This window comes from Hakea prostrata, chromosome 1, assembly GCF_041222555.1.
Source record: "Hakea prostrata isolate BN-2017 chromosome 1, UWA_Hpros_2, whole genome shotgun sequence".
In the NCBI taxonomy this organism is placed as follows: Eukaryota; Viridiplantae; Streptophyta; class Magnoliopsida; order Proteales; family Proteaceae; genus Hakea; species Hakea prostrata.
In genome coordinates this window covers 32,565,053-32,589,507 of record NC_142600.1, presented here as the reverse complement: position 1 = coordinate 32,589,507, position 24,455 = coordinate 32,565,053, and the positions used below count along the sequence as shown (strand labels likewise).

Genomic DNA, 24,455 nt, shown 5'->3' with positions numbered 1-24,455 from the left:
ATGATATGGTTTGTGACAGTGCTCACACTTGACAATCTCTTTAGCCGGATTAGATTTAGTGCGAACAGACTGTAAAGCTGATTTCTCCATAATAGGAGTATGAAGCATGGCTAATCGACGACTTTCCTCACACTAAACAAGAGCATAAGACTGTTTTAGTGTAGAAAAGGGAGAACAACTTAAGACTTGTACTCTGATCTGATCGTACTCCACGTTCAAACCTGCCAAGAAGTCATATACTCGAATCTTATCAATGTGCTTCTTATAAGTTGCCACATCATCTGGATTAGTGGGGTGATAATCCCCATAACGATCCAACTCTTGCCAAAGAGATCGCAACTCAGCATAATAGTGGGCCACAGTCAGTTCCTTTTAGGTAGTCTCATGAAGCTTCTTTCATAGCCCATAAACCTGTGCATCATTCCCCAACTGTCCATATGTTTCAGTAGTAGCCTTCCAAAATTGGGCAGCAGTATCAAGTAATAGATATCCAAGGGCAATATTTGGAATCATGGAATTCAAAAGAAATGACATAATAAGAGAGTCATTCGAGATCCATTTATCCTGTGAAACACCTGTGGTAGTAGGTTTGATAGTGGTGCCCGTAATGTATCCAACAAGTCCTCTTCCAGCAATAATCAAGTAAGCAGATCGGGACCAAATCAAATAATTTGTCCCATCAAATCTTACCGAAAGAGGATGAAGAGTGGGGTAATGTTCAGGGCCGGTGGGAGCAGTAGTACCATCGATAGTTGCCATGTTGAAAAAATTGTCTGTAGTTCTTCAGTCTTCACCTTTTGAAAAAAAACTAAAACGTCGCAGAATGCAATAGCCAAACAATGATATGATCAAATCTCCTTTTTCCCTTTTTCCCTTTTTTTTTTTTTTTTTTTTGAACCAGAGAAAAAATCTGGTCTGGTCTAATAGAACCAGAGACAAAAAAGAAGGAAAAATATGGTTCTAATCTAGTCTATTTTGGACAATGAACCAATAATTGAACCAAACAATGAACTAAAAAACCAAACCAGAAGTTGAACCCAAAAACCAACCAAATAAATCAATAACAATCGATATCTTCTTCCAAACACCTGAAAAATCAAAGATTTGTGTTGCGCACGATTAGGAAGTTGATGCAGCAGCAGCTAAGGTGAAGGAGATGGCGATGGTGGCTTCTCTTCTTCTTTCCTTTTCTTCTTGGTCGAGCCCACTGTAGTGAAGAGAAAGAAATTGGTTGCGATGGATTTGCGAGGGTTTGCGATCGATGCAATCTCTAGCTGAAGCAGCAGCAGCAGCCACCTGTGATTCTGTTTTCCTAATCGCAAAAAGCAGAAGCAGGCACCTGCGATTCTGTTTTCCTAATCGCAAGAAGCAGCAGCAGGTTGTGGCCTGCAATTCTGTTTTCCTAATCGCAAGAAGCAGCAGCAGGCTGTGGTTCTTCTTCTCTTCTTCTTTCCCTTTTTTTTCTTCTCTGGTCTTCGAGGTGGAACTGAAACAATAGTGCAGCGGTGCGATGGGTTTGAAAAGGGAAAAAATTTCTGCCAAACGATGGTTGCAGAATTAGGTTGTAGAAGAACAAGAAAAAACTGCGAAGGGTTTTGGAGGAAAAAAATCATCTGCTGTGGGTTTATGGGTTTGAAGAAAGAGAAAAAAAATAGAAGAACATCCTAATCGAACTTAGGCTCTAATGCCATGTTGAAAGAAATGATTGTAGTAGAATGGCTTATTGATCCATGATCTCAAGCCCTCTATTTATAATTAAGTGGAAAGTAGACTGTTACAAGGAATAGAATTTTACATGAATGCAAACTCTAATTTAACTCCTATACAAACTCTAATTGGACTCCTAGTAGAATCCTACACATACCAGTTTCAGTCAGCAAGTCTAGCATATTCTTTCACTGAGAGAGGCTAATCCCATAAATGCTTTGAAGAATTTCAATTCCAAGCAAATAATGCAAATAACCCAAGTCCTTTATCTGGATCTGAGTAGTTAAAAATTTCTTTACTTCATCAATGCCTGGTTATCACTCCGAGAAAAATTTATCTCATCCACATAAAAATTAGTAACACAATTCTAGACTCTGTCTTTCATAGAAAGACATAATGATCTGAATAACGCTAGGAAAATCCTACTTCAATTAGTATTGAACTGACTTTTCAGTCTTGAGGACTGTTTCAATCAACAAATTGATTGTGAAGTCGACATACTTCAGTAGAACTTCCCCCTGAGCAACTAACTAGGAGGTTGCTCCTTTTACACTTAAGCCAAATCTCCATACAGAAAGACATTTTTGATGTACAACTGATGAAGAAGCCACCCTAAGTTAGCCGCTGTTGGCAATAAAATACATTAAGATTATGACTTCCAAAAACAATGATGTCATCCACATAAACAATTAGTAATTCCAGACTCTCTCTTTCTTACAAAGATAGAATGATCTGGATAACACTGGGAAGATCCCACCTTAGATAGTACTGAAATGAACTTTTCAAACCATGCTCTTGAGGGCTGTTTCAGTCCATGGATTGACTTGTGAGGTCGATGTACTTGAGTAGAATTCCTCCCTTTAGCAACAAAGCTAGGAGGTTGCTCCATATACACTTCTTCAGCTAAATCTCCATACAAAAAGTCATTTTGAACATCTAATTGATGAAGAGGCCAACCTAAGTTGGTTGCCAATGATAATAAAATTCTCACTAAATTCAAACGGGCTACGTGAGAGAAGGTTTCAAAAAAATCTACACCATAAGTTTGAATATACCTCTTTGGAACCAATTGCGCTTTTAGGTGGTCCCCACCCATCCATCAAACTTATGTTTAATCACAAATACCCAACTACATCTAACGTGGTCCTCACTTGTAGGAGAATCCACTAGAGTTCAAGCATTTCTAGAATGTAAAGCCCTAATTTCAGACTCCATTGCAACTTTTCAACCCTCAAAGAGAGCCACAGAGTATGTGGTTGGAACAGTAATGGAAGAAAGAGATGTGCTAAGGCTACGATAATGAATAGGCAAGTGAAGGGTAGTAACATAATGAGAAATAAGATACATAACATCTTACCGTTGGGAATAAGAATGTTTACCTTTCCTTAAAGCAATCGGAAGATCATCAGGATTATCAGACGTTGGAGGTGGATCTGTAGTAGAAGTGATGTCAACTAATGTACCATCTGGACTGTATTTTTGTTCCGCCGATGACAGACTTGCACATATGGAAATTGAACTGGCACCTCATTTGGACTAGGAAATACAAGTAGTTCTTCAGGAGCATCACAATCTAGTTCTTTATCAGGCAACTCCTCCGATGCAGGTGTCTCAGTGAGAAAGGGCATCACCACAGGCAAAGGGGGTGTCAAACTTATCAACTTCAGACAATTGATCAGGATTATAATACTAGGTATACTCAAAGAAAGCAACGTCAGCTATGATAAATTGACGCTTGGTTAAAGGGTCAAAAACTTTGTATCATTTTTGGTATTGAGAATAACCTAGAAAAATACACTTATGAGCCTTGGTAGAAAACTTGTCTTTTGATTGAGGTAAAACGTGTGTAAGACATACACAACTAAAAACCTTTGGTGGGATAGAGAATACAGGTGTCTTTGGATAAACAACTCAAAATGGTATCTCATCTTGCGAAATTGAGGATGGCGTTCGATTTATCAAAGAAGTTGTAGGTATTGCATCACACCAATATTGTTTGGGTACACTCATATGTGACATAAGGGACCTTCCTTCTTCTAACAAATGTCCATGTTTTTGCATGGCTACACCATTTTTTCATGGTGTGTATGAGTAACTAGCTTGGTGAAGAATGCCTTTAACAGAACATAAATAAAAATTTGCATTTTATATTTACTCCAAAGCATGATCAGTACGGAAAACTGACACTTATTAAATTTAGTAGAAATTTCAACAAAATTTCTGTAATTATTTTAAAACACTTCGATCCTTTAATAAAAATAATCGGTTAAATCTGGAAAAGTCATCTACAAAAATAACAAAGTACTGAAAACCAAATAGATTGGGAATGCAACAAGGCCCCCAAATATCAGAATGAACTAAAACAAACTTGTATTTCTAGGTTTAGTTGTAGCAGGAAAATTTGTCCTACGATGTTTATATAACTCACATGCAATTGAAGTAGCATCCTTGTAATTAGGTACTACTAACCTAATCCTATCGGGAGACACACTGTACGCCTTCGCAGCAGAAGAATAAAAATCGGTCAAATGGTCCAACAATCCTTCTTTTGGTCTAAAGATCCTGAAATTCTAAAAAGGACGGAAAGAACAATACAAAAACTGGTAAGGCTTTGGCAATACAACTTATGAGATTCACTAGAAATTTGGGAATAAATAAGACAGATGAAAAGGTTCAAATTTGGTAAAGGAGAAACACTTCCATTATTGACAGTGGCAGACTTTTCACGGTTTCACCATTAGACATAATAATAGGAGTAGGAGTAGGATTAGGAAACTCATAAAAATTCGAAAATAGAGATGAAATACTTGTCATATGTTCGGATAACCTAGAGTCTACAATTCAGGAATCTGAAGCATAAGACTTCGTAGATATATGTGTTTGGGCATGATTGAAAGTGGATGCACTTTGCTTTGCTCTGACTGTTGTAGGCAATTTAGGATTTGATTGAGGTCAACATTAGGAGATGAGGAGCTTGTAGGCGCCACAAGAGCAGACCCAGATGAGTTCAGTGGTGTTTTCTCTAGTGGATGCTGTTATATTAACATAATTCTTTGTCCACTCAGGACAACCCTGTTTATTCCAACAACTGTCTTTAGTGCGATTTTGTTTGCCACAGTAAGAACAAAACCTATTGCCCTTGGATAAATTTGGATGATGAGTACGACCTCCTCGCCTTCCTCTTCCTTGGCAATTACCCCTTGCATGTGATGGATAGGACTATAGGAGCCACAGTCATGACCACAATCATTGCTGCATTTTTCTTGCTTCCTTGGGGCTTTTCTGTCCAATAATACGTAATAGTCTGTAAAAGGCATAACTCAAAGTAGGAACTTTTTTGGATGTTAAAAATTGACTTTTACTTATAGAAAACTTAGGGTCTAGACAAGACATGAATTTTAAAGTATAGAATTCAGCCCTTATGTCTTTAAGTTTCAAGATTAGTGGTAAGAGGCTGATGTTGCTGCAACTCTTCAACTAATCCTTTAACTTTACTATATACTCCATCAATGGGCGGCCATTTTGAGAGTAACTGAACATTCGGTCATATAGGAAATAAATGCAATTTTTTTTTTTAAACCAAAGGAATCGTGTAAGTCCTCTCATATCTACTTGGATGTGTCATAAAACATAATGTTATTCGCAATAGAAGAATCAACACCATTCCAAATCCATACCTTAACCAAAACATTTCCACGAGTCCACATTTGATGTGTGGAACGAATTAATAGCGGAACAATCTTTTTTCAAGTACTTTGATTTTCCTTGGGCATGGATAAATGTGTATGCCTTTGCCGAAGGAAAATGATTTTTGGCTCCCTTCAACTTAATACTTGTGATTTTGAAGGATATACCTTCCTTGGATAGAGTCTTTGAAGGATCAACCATGGTGGAGACTTACAATACTAGTTATGAACATGGGAGAAATTTTAGTTGAATATAAAAAATATTTTGGAAAAGTTATATGTTTCAACAAAAATGATACAAAATTTCGGTCGAAATGACACAAAATTTCATATTGGGCCGAAACAATACACCTTATGTTATAAAAGTCCCCATTTTCGAGCGAAATCTATGAAATAACACATGTTCTGCCAGTTTTGTGACTTTCTGCCACCCGAAATTTCGAGTTTTTTTCAACTTTTTTCTAATTTCTCTTTTCTACCCCATTTCATCTCATTTAAGCAACTCCTCTGCCTTCCTTTTGAATGCTTGCTCCTCCATTGTTGGATTTTTTAGACTCAAATAAGGTGAGCTAACAAAGTTCTCCATTTTTTTTCTTTTTGTTTTGTTCATGACTCAAATCAACTTAGATTGCTTTCAAATTAAAGTATGACTAGTCTACAGTGTTGATCTATGAATTTTTGGTTCTTCCTAGTATTTTTTATTTTTATTTTTCTATTATTAAAAATTATTTTGTAAGTTATATATATTGCTAAAAATGTATATGTATGAGCTTCAAGTTAATGTATGTTAGACACCATATTGCTATGATGGTGTTGAATCAAATTTTTTGTTGTTAATTATCTATTTTTATTATTTGAAATATATTTAAATAATTTAAAAATGTTTTAATATTAAAAAAAATACTAATTAATTTCTCTTTTATATTTAAAAATAGGAGTATTAGTGGAAGCATGTATGCAATTTTTGAAGCATGTTGTGGAGATTTTTTAAGATAATTAGTGTGTTTTTTATATATATTTTTAAATTATTTAGATATTAAAAAATACTTATTTTACTAATTTTTTTTTTATATTTAAAAGTAGGGCATTATTATTAGGAGCATGCATGTAATTTTTGGAGCAAATTATGGAGTTATTTTTTAAGATACTTAGTGTGTATTTCTTGTATTAGGCACTATTTTTTGAAGATGTCAGACAAACCCTTGGCAACACAGGAGGCGATTGACAGCTGATAGGAAGAAGAATGAGTGTAATTATTGCAATAAACAAATAGGAGGAGGTGGGGCCACTAGACTGAAGGTACATCTAGCTAGGGGAAACATGGATGTAGTAGGATGCCAAAAGGTGCCCTCTGAGGTCAATAAGGCAATGGCCTCATACTTGGCTAGGGAAAGCAAAAGGGGAAAGAGAAGATAACACAGAGGGAGGAGTTCAAGGATACATACTTAGATGACCTTCCAGAGGCAGGAGAGTAGGATTTTGATCCAGAGGAGCTAGGAGATTATGGATGTGACCCTGACCCAGAGTTTGAACAGATCAGGAGGGTGATGATGATGAGTAGGGAGTAGGCGAGGGTTGACCATAAGGAAGCAATAGAGGGCTATGGGTTGTGGGTCCCCTAGAGAGTCAGCAGGTATGGGAGGCACACACAACTCCCAAGTCCCTATGAGGAGTCAGAGTGTGAGGGAGGAGATTCCTATCGGCCTATTCTATAGGCCCCAACAAGGAGTCAAGCTTTATTAGCACATCCTACAGATCCAGATCTTGAGATTTTCCGTAATGATCCGACCCTATTTAGGAGGCTTGAGCACATGCAGAGAAAATTGAAGTGCTAAGTGTGAAGGAGAAGTGGGATGGCTTTTTCCAAATGGGATATGTACCATAGTATTCCAGAGCATATAGCGCAAGGGCCCTACTATAGGGATATGATTGAGGAGATAGGAAGGGCTGGGAGTGGTGTACAACGGCCCTCTCCAGATGAGATATATAATGTTTATTTGCCTAAGCATAAAGAGGTCTTGAATGAGTATATTAATGGGTTAAACCCCATGTGTGCTTATTATGGACTGGTTATGATGATTGATGGTTGGACTAGTCCTACTAGACAGTCTATCATCGATTTCATGTTAAATTTTGATGGGAGGATAGTGTTCCTCAAGTCAATAGATGCATCCAGATGAGAAGAAGGTTTCAAAATATATTTATAAATTATTAAAGCAAGTGGTGAAGGAGGTTGGAATGGAGAATGTGATCCAAATTGTGACTGATAATGGCTCCAACTACAATAAAACTTGGTTGAAGATGCAGGGGACCCCGGGTATCAAACATGCTTTTACTTTTAGTACTAATTTTCATTTTTAAATACATATATAACATATTTACATTATATGTACACTTTACGACTTTGAATTAATGTCTTGATGGACAAATACTAGCTCTTTTGGACTTCATGTGCTGCTCACTGCATTGACTTAATGCTAAAGAACATAAGAAAGGTCAAGCTTGTGAAGAAGATCGTGGAGCAAGCCCGACAAGTTGGCACCTTCATCTATAACCACACCTATGCTTTAAGATAATAAGGGACAAGTGTCAAAGTGACTTAGTAAGCCAGGCACAACTAGATTTTCTACCAATTGGATAGCACTATAAAGCCTTGAGAGTAGGAAGACTGGCCTTAGGAGCATGTTTGCATCAGAGCAATGGTTTAACTGGGAGGGTTCTTCATCCGTTGGAGGAAGGAGAGCATGGTTGACCATACTCGATGACAGTTTCTAGAATAATATGAGGACAATGATGAAGATGCTTGAACTTGTGATGCATGTGTTGAGGATGGTAGATCAGTAGGGAAGACCTACTTTACCACACATATGGGCTGCAGTAGATAGGATGAAGCAATAAGTTGCTCTAGTCTACCCACAGGGCAACAAGAGAATCCTTGACATAATCCAAGTTAGATGGGAGTCTATGTTGCAGCATCCATTGCATAAGGACGGTGAGTTGATAAGTCTAGGAATCAATTTAAATTTCAGTTTATTATCAATATATCATACTATTAAATTGATTATTCCCTTTTATCTTTGCTTTTTCTTGCACAACATACTATTTAAATCCCAAGTACCATTACAAAGACAATCTTAGGATGATGCAAGATTTGATGGATGCTGTCCAAACTATAGTGGAGAGGTTAGAACTGGATCCATCTAAACAAATAATAATCCTTATGGAGGTGAGATAGTGATTTGACATTCACAATTTATAGTTGTATGCTAAGTTATTAAGTATTAACTTGGTTTGCCTCCGTTATCGACTTCTATCTCTTTTCCACTGCTTCTACACCATGTCCCTGTTCTACCTTGACGGGCTTGCCTAGCCGTTCTCCATGCATTAACTAGGATTTGCTTAGCCGTCCGCTCTCCTTTCGTTTGGCCACTTGAGGGCCCAACCCTGGCATTTCAGAATAGTCCCACACGAAGACGTCTCGATACTCTCAACATAGTTGTTTCATCTCTTCCGCTTCCCTATCATTAAAGTTTGCACTAATGAACATAGGGCGGGGATCATTTCTTTTTTTCTTTCTTTATATATTAGATAAAGGCATTTAGGGATGCCATTGGGAGCTTTAGTCGGTTTGTGGCTGTATCGGGATGGGAATCCGCCCCTGGGGGTAAGTTAATTCATTATATATTTAATTACTAAATAATACTCTATCTTTAACTTAGTTATTTAAGTATTGAAATGACTTATGAGTCTATGTTTGTTGCAGCTGAATGGTGGTTGCAATTTGGACATGACTCACCCCATTTGAGTAAGATTGCAAGCAAAGTACTCTCCCAGACATGTTCTGCCACTAGTTGTGAGCAAAATTGGAGCACCTTCAGCCTCATCCACTCAAAGACGCACAACCAATTGGGTGTGAAGCATTTAGAGGACCTCGTTTACCTACACTATAAATGAGACTGAGGGAGGATCATATTAGACAGAGGATGGACACAGAGAGTAACAATATCGAGTTGGTTGACATATTTGAGATGAAGGATGATGATAACCCAATAGTTGACTGAATCAGGGACAATGAAGAGCCCTTGCTGGATGAGGAGGGATGTTGTCCCAGTAGACAAATTATAGAGGAGATGGGGGTTGATGTGGCAAACTTAATGGCCCAGAAGGGGAGTGCACATTCAGTGCTTGCCTGTCCCTTCGTGCCACACCCTAGTGCATCCAATCAGAGTGAGTTTGATTGCCTGGTTCGACACTAAGGATGTTGCGACTTAGGCACCCTCTGATGACGACGACAATGATGATGATGATGGAGGGGATAAGGAGGGTGTTGGACCTCATGTCAGGATTCAGCTGATCTTAAGGACAAACCACCAACAGTATGTGAAGAGTCAGGGAGGGGGAGGATGACCACCGAGATTCACATTTGAGAGTTAGTTCAGCCATGGGACACAAGATTTAGACTATAGTGGAGTTGCATCTTGAGGCAAAAATGTTTCCTCGACATATTCGAGGAAAGGGAAAGGGAGACAACACGGGTATAGCATGGAGGACACACCATCATATAGGTCTTACCATCCGGTTGATGTAGAGAGCTTGGTGGGATCTATGAGATTGGTGAGCATAGATGATTTCAGAAACTCCACCTCCAGAGGATCCAGATGGCATACGCTTGTAGAGTCCTCATATGATACTACCGGGGAGAGTATTGGTTCTACTGGGTCGTCTTATGGGGGTTATGGTTATGGACCTTATGGTGTCCCTCCGGGCTATTAGACTTAGGGTCAACCACCAGTGGAGCCTTGTGGTCATAGAGCTTGTGGAGCTTCTGGTGTCCCTCCCACTGTCACCTGTCAGAGTTAGCCACTGGAACCTTATTGTCAATATATAGCTTATGGTTTCCCTACCCTTGTTGAAGACCAGGTTGTTTCTTCATTTGTTGAGCAGATCTTCCACTCTATACCACAGTCACCACCAGCCTTTCCATATGCAGTAGAGCTAGTTCCTTATTCAAAGATTCACAAATTCCTACGATGAGGACATCTTAGGCATGTGGATGAGGCCACATATAGAGCTGCAGTTGCCGACTACATCGACAACTATATGGCGCAAACATCATGCGACTTGTATTGTCATTTGTATGGGGTGCAGAGGGAAGAGGGAGACATGGAATAGAGTAGACTTGTAATTGGTGATATTCTCGCTTCTTCTCATATATACTATATACTTGATGTTACATTTTCAATGGTTTTTTTTTGGTAAACTAGTAGTTCCATAGTGTTTATTGTGCTTGTAATAGGTAGTATACAAGAATCCAGATCATTTGAGTCCATATGAGGCCCAAAACTGAAGTTCGAAACTTCAGTAAAATCACGAATTTCAACCGAAATTTCGGTCGAAACATAAAAATTTTGGCATTTTCCTGGGTCAAAATTCATCTTTTGACTGAAATTTCTTCCTTGGTTATGAACATAGAAGACTTAATGGTCTTTCTAGAATTTAATTCATGGGAAACGTCACAATTACTGTTGTAACTTAAGGCTACTGCTGCCACACACGGACACAGAAGGAAAAAATAGCAAAAGATGGAAGTGCAGGTGACTCACACGGCTCAGTATAAAGGCTTTGATGTGATGTAACAAAACCGCGACCTTCTACCAAGGTGCAGCCACAAAAGAGAAGGAGAAGCAGAAGAGAAGAGAAGAGAAGATAATGAGAAGAAGAAGAGGAGGCAGAGACGATTCTGCAGTAGTGTCATCTCTCCCCTCAAGAAGCTTTATTTAAAGTTGAAGCTTACAGGCCTAAAAACAGATCCAAAAACTGATAGGAATCCATCCTACTAATTTTAAGAACATTCCAAAAACAAAAACCAATATTCTAAAGTCTTAAATCTGTCCCAATGAGGAAAGACAATATGAGACTCAGTGTGTCAGAAAATATGCAACAGAATCTATGCTTTCTAATTTGGTATAGCACCTAAACTTTCTTTTTCTGTAACAGGACCTGCTAGCTTGTTCTCCACAATTCATGCTAACCTTTTTCTATTACACATGAATCGCAACATGCCTGAAGTTGGTGGATGCTTAGAAGGATTAACCATGGCAGAGGCAACACTGGCACTAGAAGTTGGCATGGAAAAGGCACTTCAAGTCTGGTCATCAACTGATGGAGATGCTGGAGCTCATCTGAAGAAAGGGGTGTTGGAGCACTAATGTCGTCCATATGGGCTTGATTAGCAATAGCTCAGGAATTTCCTCCTCGATTGGTATTCTGTGCCCCTTTGCGAGAACTAGGTGGTCGACCATCTAACTTCCAACACTAGTCCTTTGTATGATGTTCACGACCACAACAGTCATATTTTATAGTAGCACAAAAAGATTCACCCGTCCAAGTCTAATAGCCTCCTGTACGAGCAAGTAAGGCAGATCTTTTTAGCATACTAGTATGGACCATTGCTGTTTTGCGGCTGTCACCCGTGTCTACCATAGCATACATTTGCTCCAAGGACAAGGAAGGTTCCTGTTAGAGAATGTTAGCACGTATCTGATCATATTCAATATTGACCCGCTAAAAAATCATAAACTCTGAGCTTGTCTTTCCACTTTTGATATAAAGCAACATCAGCAGCACAGGTAAGAGTGAATCGGCTATAGAAATCAAGTGACTGATAATACCCTTGTTGAATATTATAATATTGGGGAAGAGTAAGTTCCTTCTGCTGTAACTAGTGAACTTTCTGACAGATCTCAAAGCATTGGGCCTTGTTACCCACCTTGGAATAGGTGTTCTTAGCAACTTTCCAAACAATAGTAGCATTAGGAAGGAGAAGATACCTCGAGGCAATGACAGGTTCAGTAGAATTGGGTGGGAATCACGTAGCAAGACACTCATCTGTTTCCCACTTGTTGTTTTGAGCCAAACCCACTGTTGAAGGTTTTATAGATGTACCATGAAGATGACCCGTTAGACTATGAGCCCCTACCGCAAGTGCCATAAGGTGAGGCCATCAAAGGTAATTTGTCCCGTAGAGTTCAACAGAGGTCATATGAAATTGGGAGGAATCATGCTCACGAGTAAGGAGCATTTTCCAATCTAGACAAACTAAAATAGGTGGTGGTGATAAATTCAAAAGTCATCGCATGGTTCTCGATGAGTAATTAATCCACAAAATTATAAATCCTTCATTTAGAAGGAATCACATTGTGAATGGGTATAAGGAACCCTTAGTAGGAGAAACGTGCTTCCCACCAAGGGAAAGAGGACATAATAAGGAAGGCAAAGGCCTATAAAAAGGTTTAAGGGTTTAGGAACAAGGTAAATGAGGCCCCTAAAGGGATTGCAGGAGAGAGGTGATGCCTTGCGACAAGGCTATGAAGGGATGGCAGTAGGTTAGTAGAGCTGGTGGAAATAGGGGAGAGGTCCTAGAGGCCTTAAGATTTGCTGGCAAAGGTCCTCAGGACCTGGTAGAGGCTAGCAATGGTCCTAGGGACCTTGTATTGGCTGTTGATGGTCCTTTGGACCTGATGGAAGGGATGGTAGGGTGGTGGTGATGGTGACTATGATGTTAAGGGTTGGCAACGATGCCTTGTAGGGTATCTCAGAGTTTCTTAGATCCTATAGCTCAGATTTGTGGCTCTAATACTAGTATGAGTTGTCTGAGAACTTTTGATTTGTGTCAGAGAGACACAATTAATCTTTATTTATAATAAGAATATGAGAGACAAAAGAGAGTAGTTCCTGATGTGGGATTATTACCAAGGTATGAAATTTCGGTGAATGTCAGGTTTCTTCACCTGGCAAAACCACCAAAACGCCAGCATTTCGGTGAAATGTCTCCGAAATTTGAGATAGTTTGAGTGGTTGTTTCGCCCCCTGGGTTTCGGGGGGTATTTGAGGTTATTTTGGGCTGGTTTTTATTGTCTAGCCTAATTTGAAGAACACACTGGGAATATTATTTTGGAATAAAACCTAGATTAAAGTGGTGTTCTTGGAGAATAGTGGTTACCTTTGAGATGAAGATCTCCAAAAATATAGCGAAAAGCCACTTTGTAGATGCGAAGCCTGCAAGAATCAAGTAAGGATACCCCAAATGTCGAAGATCAATGGAAAAATACCAAGAATCACCAAAAAACCAGGATAGAAAAGCTCTGGAAGCAACTCTCGAATTTTTGACAAGATGAATTGTCACCGAAAATAGGAATATATAGGAGATAAATTGTTCAATATCGCCGACAAAATGAATTATTCTCGAAATATCGCCCAATGGGGCTAAATATCATCAAAATATTGGTGATTTATCGGTGACATTTGGGAATGTCGGTTTCACCCTCAATTTCGTGTCCCACTGAAGTATTGCCAAGTTTTGGCGATATTTCAGTGATTTTTCATACCATGATTATTGCAAAATAATATACTAGAGACAATTCTACCCTTAAGAGTATTATGCATGGTTGTTAAGGTGGCAAGGCGACCAAAGCGGTTGGGTCAAATTTTTTCAGTACAACTACTTTTAAACTGATAAATTTCTATTATAAGCCAATCTAACATTCAAGAATCACATTCATCCAAAAAAAGGGAAAGAAAAAAAAAACACATTCAAGAATCATAATTGTGAAGGATTATCTAAAGAAAACAAACATAAGTTCACCTCATCAAGCATCTTAAAACATGACTATGAACCATATCAAGTTATAAGTATGAAAATGAAAGAAGTAATTTTACTTTTTACTTACCTCTATGATAGTGTGATGCCAACTAATTGCCTTATCCATTTAATGATTCATTGATTCCCGATTCTTAAATGACTAACTATTAAATTCACACATGGCTTTGCAGAATAAAATTTGATTTAAAAAAAATACTATTATGTACAAAATGTCAAAAAAGCAACTACTTTGGCGTTTAGGAAGTGAGGCGCACAAGCCGATAAAGCGGTAGCGTTTAGGTGAAAAAGCGGCTGAAAAACTGCATGTCAACAAAGCGGTGTCAAAGAAAGCAGTTGAAAAACCGCCTTACCACCTAAGAGGACGCTTTGAAAACCATGATATTATGTAGTATTAGAACCCTGACCAATATAATTTTGATTTTGGACCTAATTTCTCTTCAACCATGGGATCTAACCTCTGGTTGGACTAGGGAATAGTATTTTCGATCTCTTACAGTAAAGTGTGGGAGTTAATGTTGAATCCATAGTCCAACCATTGCTTCATATTATCAATGGCGAAGAGATCTGGCGAACGAATGAAGGAATATTTAATACTTCAATTCTTATAGAAGCAATAATATATCTAGGGAGGATTAATTGCTTTCAATTGCATACATTTCTATAGCATCAGTCTTTAAAACTGTTTTATTATCCATATTATAGCATAAATTTGTATTCTGTATTGCATTTCTTTAGGTACTTTCCAAGTAAGGTGAAAGGTTTTGTGGACAGCTGTCTCAAGCCAATATTTATTGATGTCTGTGTGCCTGCACGGCTGCACCTAGTCTGCCTTGTTGAAGATGATGTGGCAATTCTGGGTGTTAAATATCTGGGGCCCAGTCTGGATTTACCACATGCCAAATCCATTTCCAATTATATATCCTCCCATGTAGTGTGTGTACTATTACTGGTAATATAAATATTGGCATGCTGCGTGCACTCTAGTTACTTGTTTGTTATTGGAATAATGGTTGTCGGACCTTGGATCCAGTTGTTCACTAAATCTGAAAAGATCTGACCTGCAATGTGGCAGAACTTGGTTGGCATCTATATGTTCTGTTGGTGGATTAGAAACTCAAGTTGCCTGAACCCTATAAATACAATATTGACTGTGTAAACAAAGTTAGTGCTTGATGCGCTGATCAAGTGTTTACTTGATGAACACTTGGTCATGGTTTCAAGTCTGGTGGTGCCTCTGTGGAAACAGGGTAAGGCTGTGTAAATTTGACCTTCCCCAGACCCTGCTAATTGTAAGGGAGTTGTGCACTATTTAAGGCCTTTATTTATTTATTTTGTGTAAATGAATGTTTTAAGGCTTTTATATATGTACTTATTTGTATAAATGAATCAATGTTACAAGGCTTTTATATATATACTTATTTGTATAAATGAATGTTTTTGTCGTGACTGATTTGCTGTAAAGTGACTGTTACAACCTGAATTTGTCGACTGTAAGTGGAATTTATCCATTTAAGTTTTAAAATACTTAATGATGGCCAATTAAATTTATTTTTTTTTTTATTTTTGAAATTAAAGTTTAACAAATTTGTATTGGTGTATAACTGGGGAAGATTGAATCCTTGTACTAGAAAAAAAGTAGAAATCAAATTGTTGGTCAATATTTGGGAAAAAGGGAAGGACTGAAATGTGAACACTGGGAATGCTTCCCACCGTATTTGCGTATTAAATAATGAACATTTGATCGAAATGAAAACTATCTTTTTATGAAACCCTGTTCTTTTGGGTGGCAAAATGCTTGTTTGCAATTGTCTTTAGCATGAAAGTTAGATATACTAATTGTGCTTATGATGAAATTAGGAAATGAGCTTCCAATAGAGTTCCTCCAAACTTTGTTGAAGATGGCGCCAACAGTAGATGAAGAACTGAAGCTCAGGCTGTTCAGTGGTGATATCTCCCAACTTGGACCTGCAGAACGGTTCCTTAAAATGTTGATTGATATCCCTTTTGCTTTTAAACGAATAGAGGCTTTGGTTTTTATGGGTTTGCTGCAAGAGGAAGTTTCAAGTATTAAAGAGTCTCTTGCAACGCTAGAGGTATGTTGTCGATCACTTAATTAGTCTGTTGTCAGGTACTTATTTTTTTTGTTGTTGTTTGTGACGAGAAGGCTTCTTAGTATTAGTGCTTTATTCACAGCCCACTGGAATTACTGATAGGGTTCTGAGGGAAATAAAAACAAAATTAAACTAGAACAAAGAAGGTTGAATCCAAGTAGGGTCCAACCGCAAAATAAAGAAAAGGAGAGGGAATTATCGGTCCCTAAACTTACCCCTGACAACACTCCCTGTCAAGTTGAGCAAAGATATCACACATGCCCAACTTGATAAACATAGGGTGGAATATACGTCCAGGTAATCCCTTAGTGAAGACATCTGCTAGTTGATCCCTGGACTTTAGAAAGGGCACACAAGTCATGTCACTTTCTAACTTTTCTTTAATGCAGTGCCTGTCGAGTCTCCACATATTTTGTCCTACCATGCTATATTGTATTATCGGCAATGCTTATAGCTGCTTTGTTATCACGATAGTGTCATAGGAAGATGATCTGAAACACTTAGGTCTTCTAGTGGACCACGTAGCCTTAACAACTCACTCCTGTGTGCCATAGCTCAAAGTTCTGCTTAGACGGAGCTTGCAACCACGTTTTGCTTCTTGCTGCTCCAAGTAACTAGGTTTCCACCAATAAAAGTGCAAAACCCCAAGGTGGATTTTTGATCATATGAGCCTCCCCAGTCAGCATCTGTATAGGCCTTAATGCAGAGATAATTATGTGGGGATGGAAGAACGCTCTTACCCGGAGTTGACCTAGAATGTGAATAACAGCAGCCATGTAGGTGGAGTGTGTATCGTGCATGAATCAACTAACCATACTAATGGCTGCAACAATGTCTGCTGACTCTGGTCTAGTATTAGATAGAGTAATCTTCCCACTGGTTGTTTTATAATTACCCCTATCAATAATTTTTCCCATCTTTTTGTTGACTAGTGGCTTCTGAAGGAGTATCACATGGATGATAACCCAATGAACCAGTTTCAGATAGTAACCCTTGGACATAATTTCTCTGATGCAAAAATATACCTTTAGCAGAACGAGCAACTTCAATCAATTGAAATTACCTTAACTTTCTTAGATCTTTTATTTCAAACTCATTCCTCAGGAATTTTTTTTTGGTGTCCATCATTGCCTGTCACAACTATATCATCAACATAGACAATTAAGATGGTTATCGTGTGACCAATCCTTTTAATAAATAGTATAAGGTCAACATTACTTTGTATCTTCCTGACACCATAGCCTTGTGGAATCTTCCGAACCATGCTCGAGGGGATTGTTTCAACCTATGTAATGCACCTTGAGGTTTGCATATTTTCCCTCGGGCTTTGTCAGTAGAAAAACCAGGGGGAATCTTCATAGACTTCCTCTGATTCTCTATGTAGGTAGGCATTATTACATTTAGTTGTTCTAGATCCCATCCTAAGATCACAACACATAATAGCAATACACAGACTGTTCAATTTTTCAAGTGGTGCAAACATCAACTGACAGTCGATTCCAAATGTTTGAATGAAGCCTTTGGCCACCAATCTGGCTTAGTATTGATCTGCAAATCCATCACTATTTTCTCTTACTGCAAAGCACTTGTAGCCAACGGGTCTCTTTCCTGGAGGAATAATAACAAGCTCATAAGTTTCTCTAGTGTCTAATGTTTTCATCTCGTCCAACATTGCTTCCTTCCATTTAGGATTTGCGTTAAGTCTCCTATGATTTCTATGGAATATGTATATAAGAAAGCGAAGACACAAAACTGTGATGGCAAGGTGAAAGGGAATCAAGGGAGACAACATGAGATAGAGGGTGAGTACATTTCTTAACTCCCTTTCGAATGGCTATAGGTATCTCAAGAGAAAGACCCTTACCAGACGAAGGAGCAATAGAGATCCTAGCTCTGGTTGTAGATAGGATTCTTGTAATGGTAAGGGTGCTAATGTAGTGACCTCTTGTTGCTGTTTGCGAATCGTGTGATCGTATGTCTTCAGAGGAGGAGTTGTTTTCTAAGGCGTGGCAGCTGCTTCCTTCTTAGGTGGCTGCTCCCCTCATTTGAGATTGTCAGAATAACATCCAAGTTAGTGAAAATTAGAAACAGAGAAATCTTCACCACGAAGAGTGCTTTTCCCCTGAAGAGGTGTCTGTCTGAAGTAGGATAATGACTCATGAAAGATGACATCCATAGAAATAAAAAGTTTCCATGATGGAGGATGATAGCAGTGGTAACCCTTTCGGTAAAGAGGAATAACCCACAAATATACAGCATAGACTTCATGGATCAAGCTTGCCATGAGATTGATGATTCCAAACTAATAGACAGCCAAACACTAAAAGGGTACATGCCATGAGCGACAGTTTTGGGTGCTTTAAAGTTAAGTATGCAGTAGGGCATAAGATTGATAAGATAAGCAGTGTAAGTACAGCTTCACTCCAATATAGGGAAGGAATGTGGCAGGAAACATGAGAGCACGACGATCTTCAATAGGTGTCGGTTCTTTGGTTTAGCCACTCCATTCTAGGTTGGTGGTATCAACACAGTTTGTCTGATGAAGAATGCCATTATCTGCCGAGTATGGCTGAAAAGTGTGCTCCACATATTCTTTGCTATTGTTGGTGCGAAATACTTTGATCTTGCCATCGAACTGGGTATGAACTATCTTATGGAACAGCTGAAAACACTGAAAAAGTTCAATCACACCCAGGTGACACGAGTGTCACAATCTATAAATGTAACAAGCCACCAATGTGCAGAAATATAGATACAACGAGTGGGATCGCATAAATGGGTTAACTCAAAACACAAGCCACTCCTTTTATTAGAAGGAGTTCGCATAATAATTTTAGTGGCTATCTTCCTCATATTCGGGGCACTAGTTCCATAAAGCACTCACCAGTCAGATGCATCACAAAATGTAAGAATTCATTAGCCTTAAGGTCTTAGCAAGTAAATATTAATACTTAAGACTTATGGTACTTAGCTACTTACCTGGGTCTCCTTTATTCCTAGTTGTAATTGCAGTAAGCTTGTCAAAACTACTAGAGCCATCCCTCAAATTCATGATTTGTATACCTATGTTTCAAGTTTTGACAACATTCTAGTACAAGTACTATATATGCAAGATGAAGGTGAAAAAACCATGAAATAAGTTCTCAACTCTCCATTGATTATTCCCTGCATACCAGGATCTGGCTCTAACTTCTCCACTACCTCTTACACTGCAGTCATGTTCTGGACCTCAAGCACTAGATTGTGCTTATACCAGTACTTGGGGTTGGAAGTAGTAAGCTTGGGTTGACAAAATAAAAAACTTGGTTGGTCACTTTTTTGTTTATAAAATTGAATCAACAATATTGTTGTAAGTCAGAATTGATTAGAGAAGATCTAGAGATTTTGCTGATTTCATTGCTTTTTAGTTAGTTTATTTTCCTTTTCTTGTTCTTTCCTTATTGGGAGTAGGCTGCTGGGATCTTATTTTCTTGTAGGATTGCCACACTGGGAAGATTTTATTTGTTCTATATTTGTTAAGTTTTAAGTATAAATAAATCCCCTGCTGTGTCCTACAGATACAAAGCAGTATTCATTCAGTTCTTTCAACATGGTATCAGAGCCAACTCTGATCCATTACTGAGCACCATTTCTCTTTTTCATCCTCTCTCTCAATCGCAAAGCGAAGAAAAGAATAAAAGAAAAAACTCATTCTTCTCTGCTTGTCCATTGAACCTACAACTCTATCACCCTAGCCTAACACTTTTTTCTAACTATCACCACACCTTTCCACCATCTTCAACCTCCGATAGCAGAACCCATTGCCTTCTGCAACTTGAAACTTGAACGCATCGCCTTTTGCAACCTGAAATACAGGGGGGGGGAAAATTGCATAAGCATCAAAGAATCAGAAAAACCAGTCTCAGAACCATCAACAACCTGCACCATTCCTTGCATCGCCTGCAACTTGCAACTTACCCTGCTGCTTCCACCAGCAACGTGCAACCACTCGGCAACTCTTCTTCTTCCTTTGCCTTCTTTCAACTAGAACCTTCTCCTTTTCCTTCGTCACAACCATCGTTTTCCTTTTCTCTTCATCGCACCTAAATAGAACCATCACTTCTCTTCATTGAACCCAACTATTTCTTCCTTGTCGAAGGAAGAAGATAGTGGAACAACACCATTGACCCAAACCAGAACCAGAACAAAAGGCCAACCAGCCCTAAGCATCCTATGTCATAAATAAATTAATTAATTAAAAAAAAAAATTTGTGGTTGGTCCTATAACCATTGCATCCCTTCCATGACCATTTGGAAAATTTTCCCTTTTACCAAAATAATTTTTCTTAGTACCTAATTTGCTTTTTGGTTCCTGCAATGGCCAATATAGTCTCCTATGCCTCTTCTGGTGCATCTTGCATAAATGATCCTCCCGTTTCTTCTGTTTCTCGGGATCATGATTCCCCCCCCCCTTCAGATGACCACTGCTAAGCTTAATGGGACAAATTATCTTCATTGGTCCCATTTTATTTCTCTAGTGGTCAATGTTCATGGTTTGACTAGCTATCTCCATGGAACTTCTATCAAGCCATATTTATCTGGTACAACTCAAGATAAGTGGGAATCGAATGAGTGCTTGGTTATGAGATTTCTCTCATTAATTCCATTAAACCAAATATTTTGAAGAGAGTTATGTTCTTCTTCCCCATGCCGCAATGATTTGGAAAGTTGCAAATGAAAAATACCCCAATGTTGGTAATGATGCACAGTGCTTTGAGATCTGAAGGAAGATTTCATTAGTTTTAACAAAAGGAGTTTACCCTGTCTTATTACCCCAACACTCTTCGAGGCTATTATCGGCCCCTAGACATGCGAATTTACTAAAGGAGCCCCTGAAACATCGGCTAATGGAACTGCTGGTTAGGCAAGAAAAAATCAAAACATGGTTCGGCTAGGGTTAGGCTGGTTTGGTCCATGTTGATTCAAGGGATTGAATAGGTTTTTAAGTATTTCTCATTTCAAAAGAAGAAGAATAAAAAATAGAAGAAGGCGGAGATGGGTTCGAGTGTTGGGTGATAGGTTTCTGCGATGGCTTCTGGAGCAGTTGGTGGTGAAAAAGATGATGTTGGGTTGCAGCAGCAGTGGTGTAATTGCAGGTTGAGGTTTTTGTTGACGGAGCAGTTGCAGCGACGGTGGAGGTAGGTCTTCATCAGCGAGAAAGATCAAGATTTTTCTTTTCTCTTTTTCTTCTTTTTCTTCTTTCTCTTCCCTAATCGAACTTAGGCTCTGATGCCATGTTGAGAAACATGATTTTGGTCGAATGTCTTGAATTGATCAGTGTGATTTTAAGTGGTCAAGCCCTCTATTTATAATAAAGTGGAAAGAACACTTGCATAAATACCCTTACTTGGATAACAAGAAATAGAAAATTACATGAATGAAAACTCTAATAGAGTTGAACTCTTAGTAGAATTCAAGCAACACATGATAAAAGGGTGACCTTATTTTTCATGAAATGAGATGGTGGAGCATAAAAGGAGATGTTTTCATATATTTTTCTAATGTAGTGGTCAAAGAAGGAAACAAGGGCCTTGAGGAGGCACTAATACTATGTGAAATGAGATGGTTACGACATTTAGAAGGTTGCCAAAGATTTGTCCTAGGAAAATATCATTCCACTAGTGAGACTTGGTGGTGGGATGATCAGGTTCAATTAGCCATTAAGACCAAGAAAAAGGCAAAGAACTAAGGATGTGGAGGATCTACAAAAAGGTATAAATTTTGTGGAAATGAGGCTATGGAGATTGTCATAATATAAGGCAAAATTATTTGAAGTTCTTTATTATTATCTAAGCAAGAAAACACATTAGGAAATGCAGGGGTAGAGACCTAAATGGTGGAGGCCGAATGAGTCTATGTGATAAGACCCCGAATTCAGCAGATTAGCAATGGTGGAACGACACACAACAGTAGTAATAATAAAGGACTTCTGTTAAATAATGAACTGGAACAGAACACACTACCAGCAATAGGTGTACCTACACTACCCGAGAGCAATTGCCCTCTCCCTTACTTCCTTGATAACTCAAAACGTATCTCTAACCTACTCTCCCTTCTCTTACTAATAGCAAATACTTACCTATAATAATCCTTAACAGAATCACCCCAAATCCATTCCTATAAGGCAGTCTGTATCTCAACAGAATCATCCCAAATTTATTCTTATAAGGCAGTCTATATTTCTCAACTGTTTCCTTCCATTCTTGGCTGTTGTGCAGCAGATCTTGTATCTTGCTTTCCTTGCTTGTGAGTATAGACTTGTGAGATAAGAGGTATATCAATACTCACCTCCAACAGTTTCACCTTATCCTCAAGGTGAAAGTCTGGAAAGTTGGACTGCAACGCATCAAAATCTTCCCACGTATTCTCATAAGAGGGAAGCCCTTTCCACTGAATCAGAACTTCCAGCACCCCATGAACCGAGAAGCGAATGCTGACTAAGTTTTCTGGTGGGAGTTGCAACTCGCCGTTCTCTCGCAAACATGAGGGAAGGGGTTGGGAAGCAATGTGTTGTCCAACCGTAAACGATAGGCAGCTGGTCCCACTTGCTTCAGGATTTGGTACGGCCCGTAAAAACACTGACTGAGTTTTTCATTTGGGCGCTTGGCAAGGGTCTGGAAACGATAAGGCTGGAGCTTAAGGAAGACTTCCCCAACTTGATAGAGCACCTCCTAGCAATGAGGATCCGTAGAAGCTCGCATTCAATCTTGGGCCACCCGGAGATTAGACTTGAGATCATCCAGTACACGATTTCGCTCCTGAAGGAACATATCAACATCATCGACCTTGAACCGACTATCCTCCCAACGCAAAAGAGAAGGTGGATCACGACCATACACAATTTGGAATGGAGTCATTTTGATGGTTGAATGAAATGTCGTGTTGTACCAATACTTCGCCCAAGGAAGCCAATTAATCCAATCCTTCCATTGGCGAGCACAGAAACAGTGTAAGTAAACTTCAAGGCTACGATTCACCACCTCTGTTTGGCCATCCGTTTGAGGATGGTAGGCACTACTATACTTTAGGTTGGTGCCCGTTAATTTGAATAACTCCATCCAAAAGTTATTAAGGAAATCCAATGCAACTGAATAACTTCCTTAGTGAATGAGACAGCCACATCCTTCGCGGAGTAAGAGTGCAAAAGAGCAAGGAAAGGAGCGTACTTGGAGAGACGATAAACTACCACCAGTACTGTATCCCCGCCTCTAGTCTTGGGTACCCTGAATGCCCAACGAATGGGGTAGAATGATACTCTGACAGTAGTTTGGGAATTAATGGGGATCCTTCGGGGATGACTGTCCTATTTTTATAGAGTAATGTTCCCTGTTTAAGCTGATAGCTGGGGTAGTCTTGGGATCCCTTCAACAAGGCTTGAATAATCTTCTGGTAACGGTCCGAGGTGTGTACTTCTGCATCTAAACCCTCACTTTCCTGCCAGTTTGCTGTTGTGATAGAGAAAAGCTGCATATCACCCTCTGACTGTTGCGAGAGAGCGTCGACGACTTTGTTCTTGCTGCCTGGACGATACAGAATCTTAAAATCAGATCCCAATAGCTTCATGACCCACTTCTGTTGATCGGTAGCCACAATACACTGATCCAACAAATATTTCAGACTTTTTTGATCAATTCGTACTTTGAAATGTCTCCCCATCAAGTAGTGACGCCATTTTTGGATAGTGAGCACTATTGTCATTAGTTCTTTTTCATACATGGATTTGGTTTTTGCTCAAGGTGACAACACCTGACTCCAGTAAGCAATTGGATGGCTATCTTGCATCAAAACCACGCCTAGCCCAAAACCTGAAGCATCAGTCTCCACCCAAAACTCCTTTGTGAAATCGGGCATAACTAACACATGGACGGTCGTCATGGCTATCTTCAGGGCGTTAAACGCCGTTGTTGCTTTGTCACTCCACAGAAATGCATCTTTCTTCAATAAATTAGTGAGCAGAGCGGCAATCTTACCATAATCTTTAACAAATCTGCGGTAATACTTGGTTAACCCTAAAAACCCTTGTAGGGCTTTAAGATTTTTTGGTTGGGGCCACTCCGCCATGCACTTGATTTTCCGTGGATCCGCTGCTACTCCGTCTTTAAATATGATGTGCCCTAAATATTTCAGTGTCGCAACCCCAAACATGCATTTCTTTTGGTTTACGACGAGGGTGTGCTGTGTTAGGAGTGTAAAGGTGGTTTGTAAATGACCCAAATGTTCCTCTATGGTCCTACTATACACCAAAATATC

General features: G+C 39.0%; 1 protein-coding gene across 3 annotated transcripts in view; it reads left to right on the top strand.

Annotated features, from left to right (window-relative positions):
• LOC149028771 (formin-like protein 5) overlaps nt 1-24,455 on the top strand; it is a 125,158-nt gene that overhangs the window by 77,124 nt on the left and 23,579 nt on the right. For all 3 annotated transcript variants that reach the window (XM_089138954.1, XM_089138969.1, XM_089138961.1), the window contains one exon: nt 15,913-16,148. In XM_089138954.1, the coding sequence (XP_088995080.1) occupies nt 15,913-16,148 (236 nt within the window). The remainder of the gene's footprint in view (nt 1-15,912; nt 16,149-24,455) is intronic.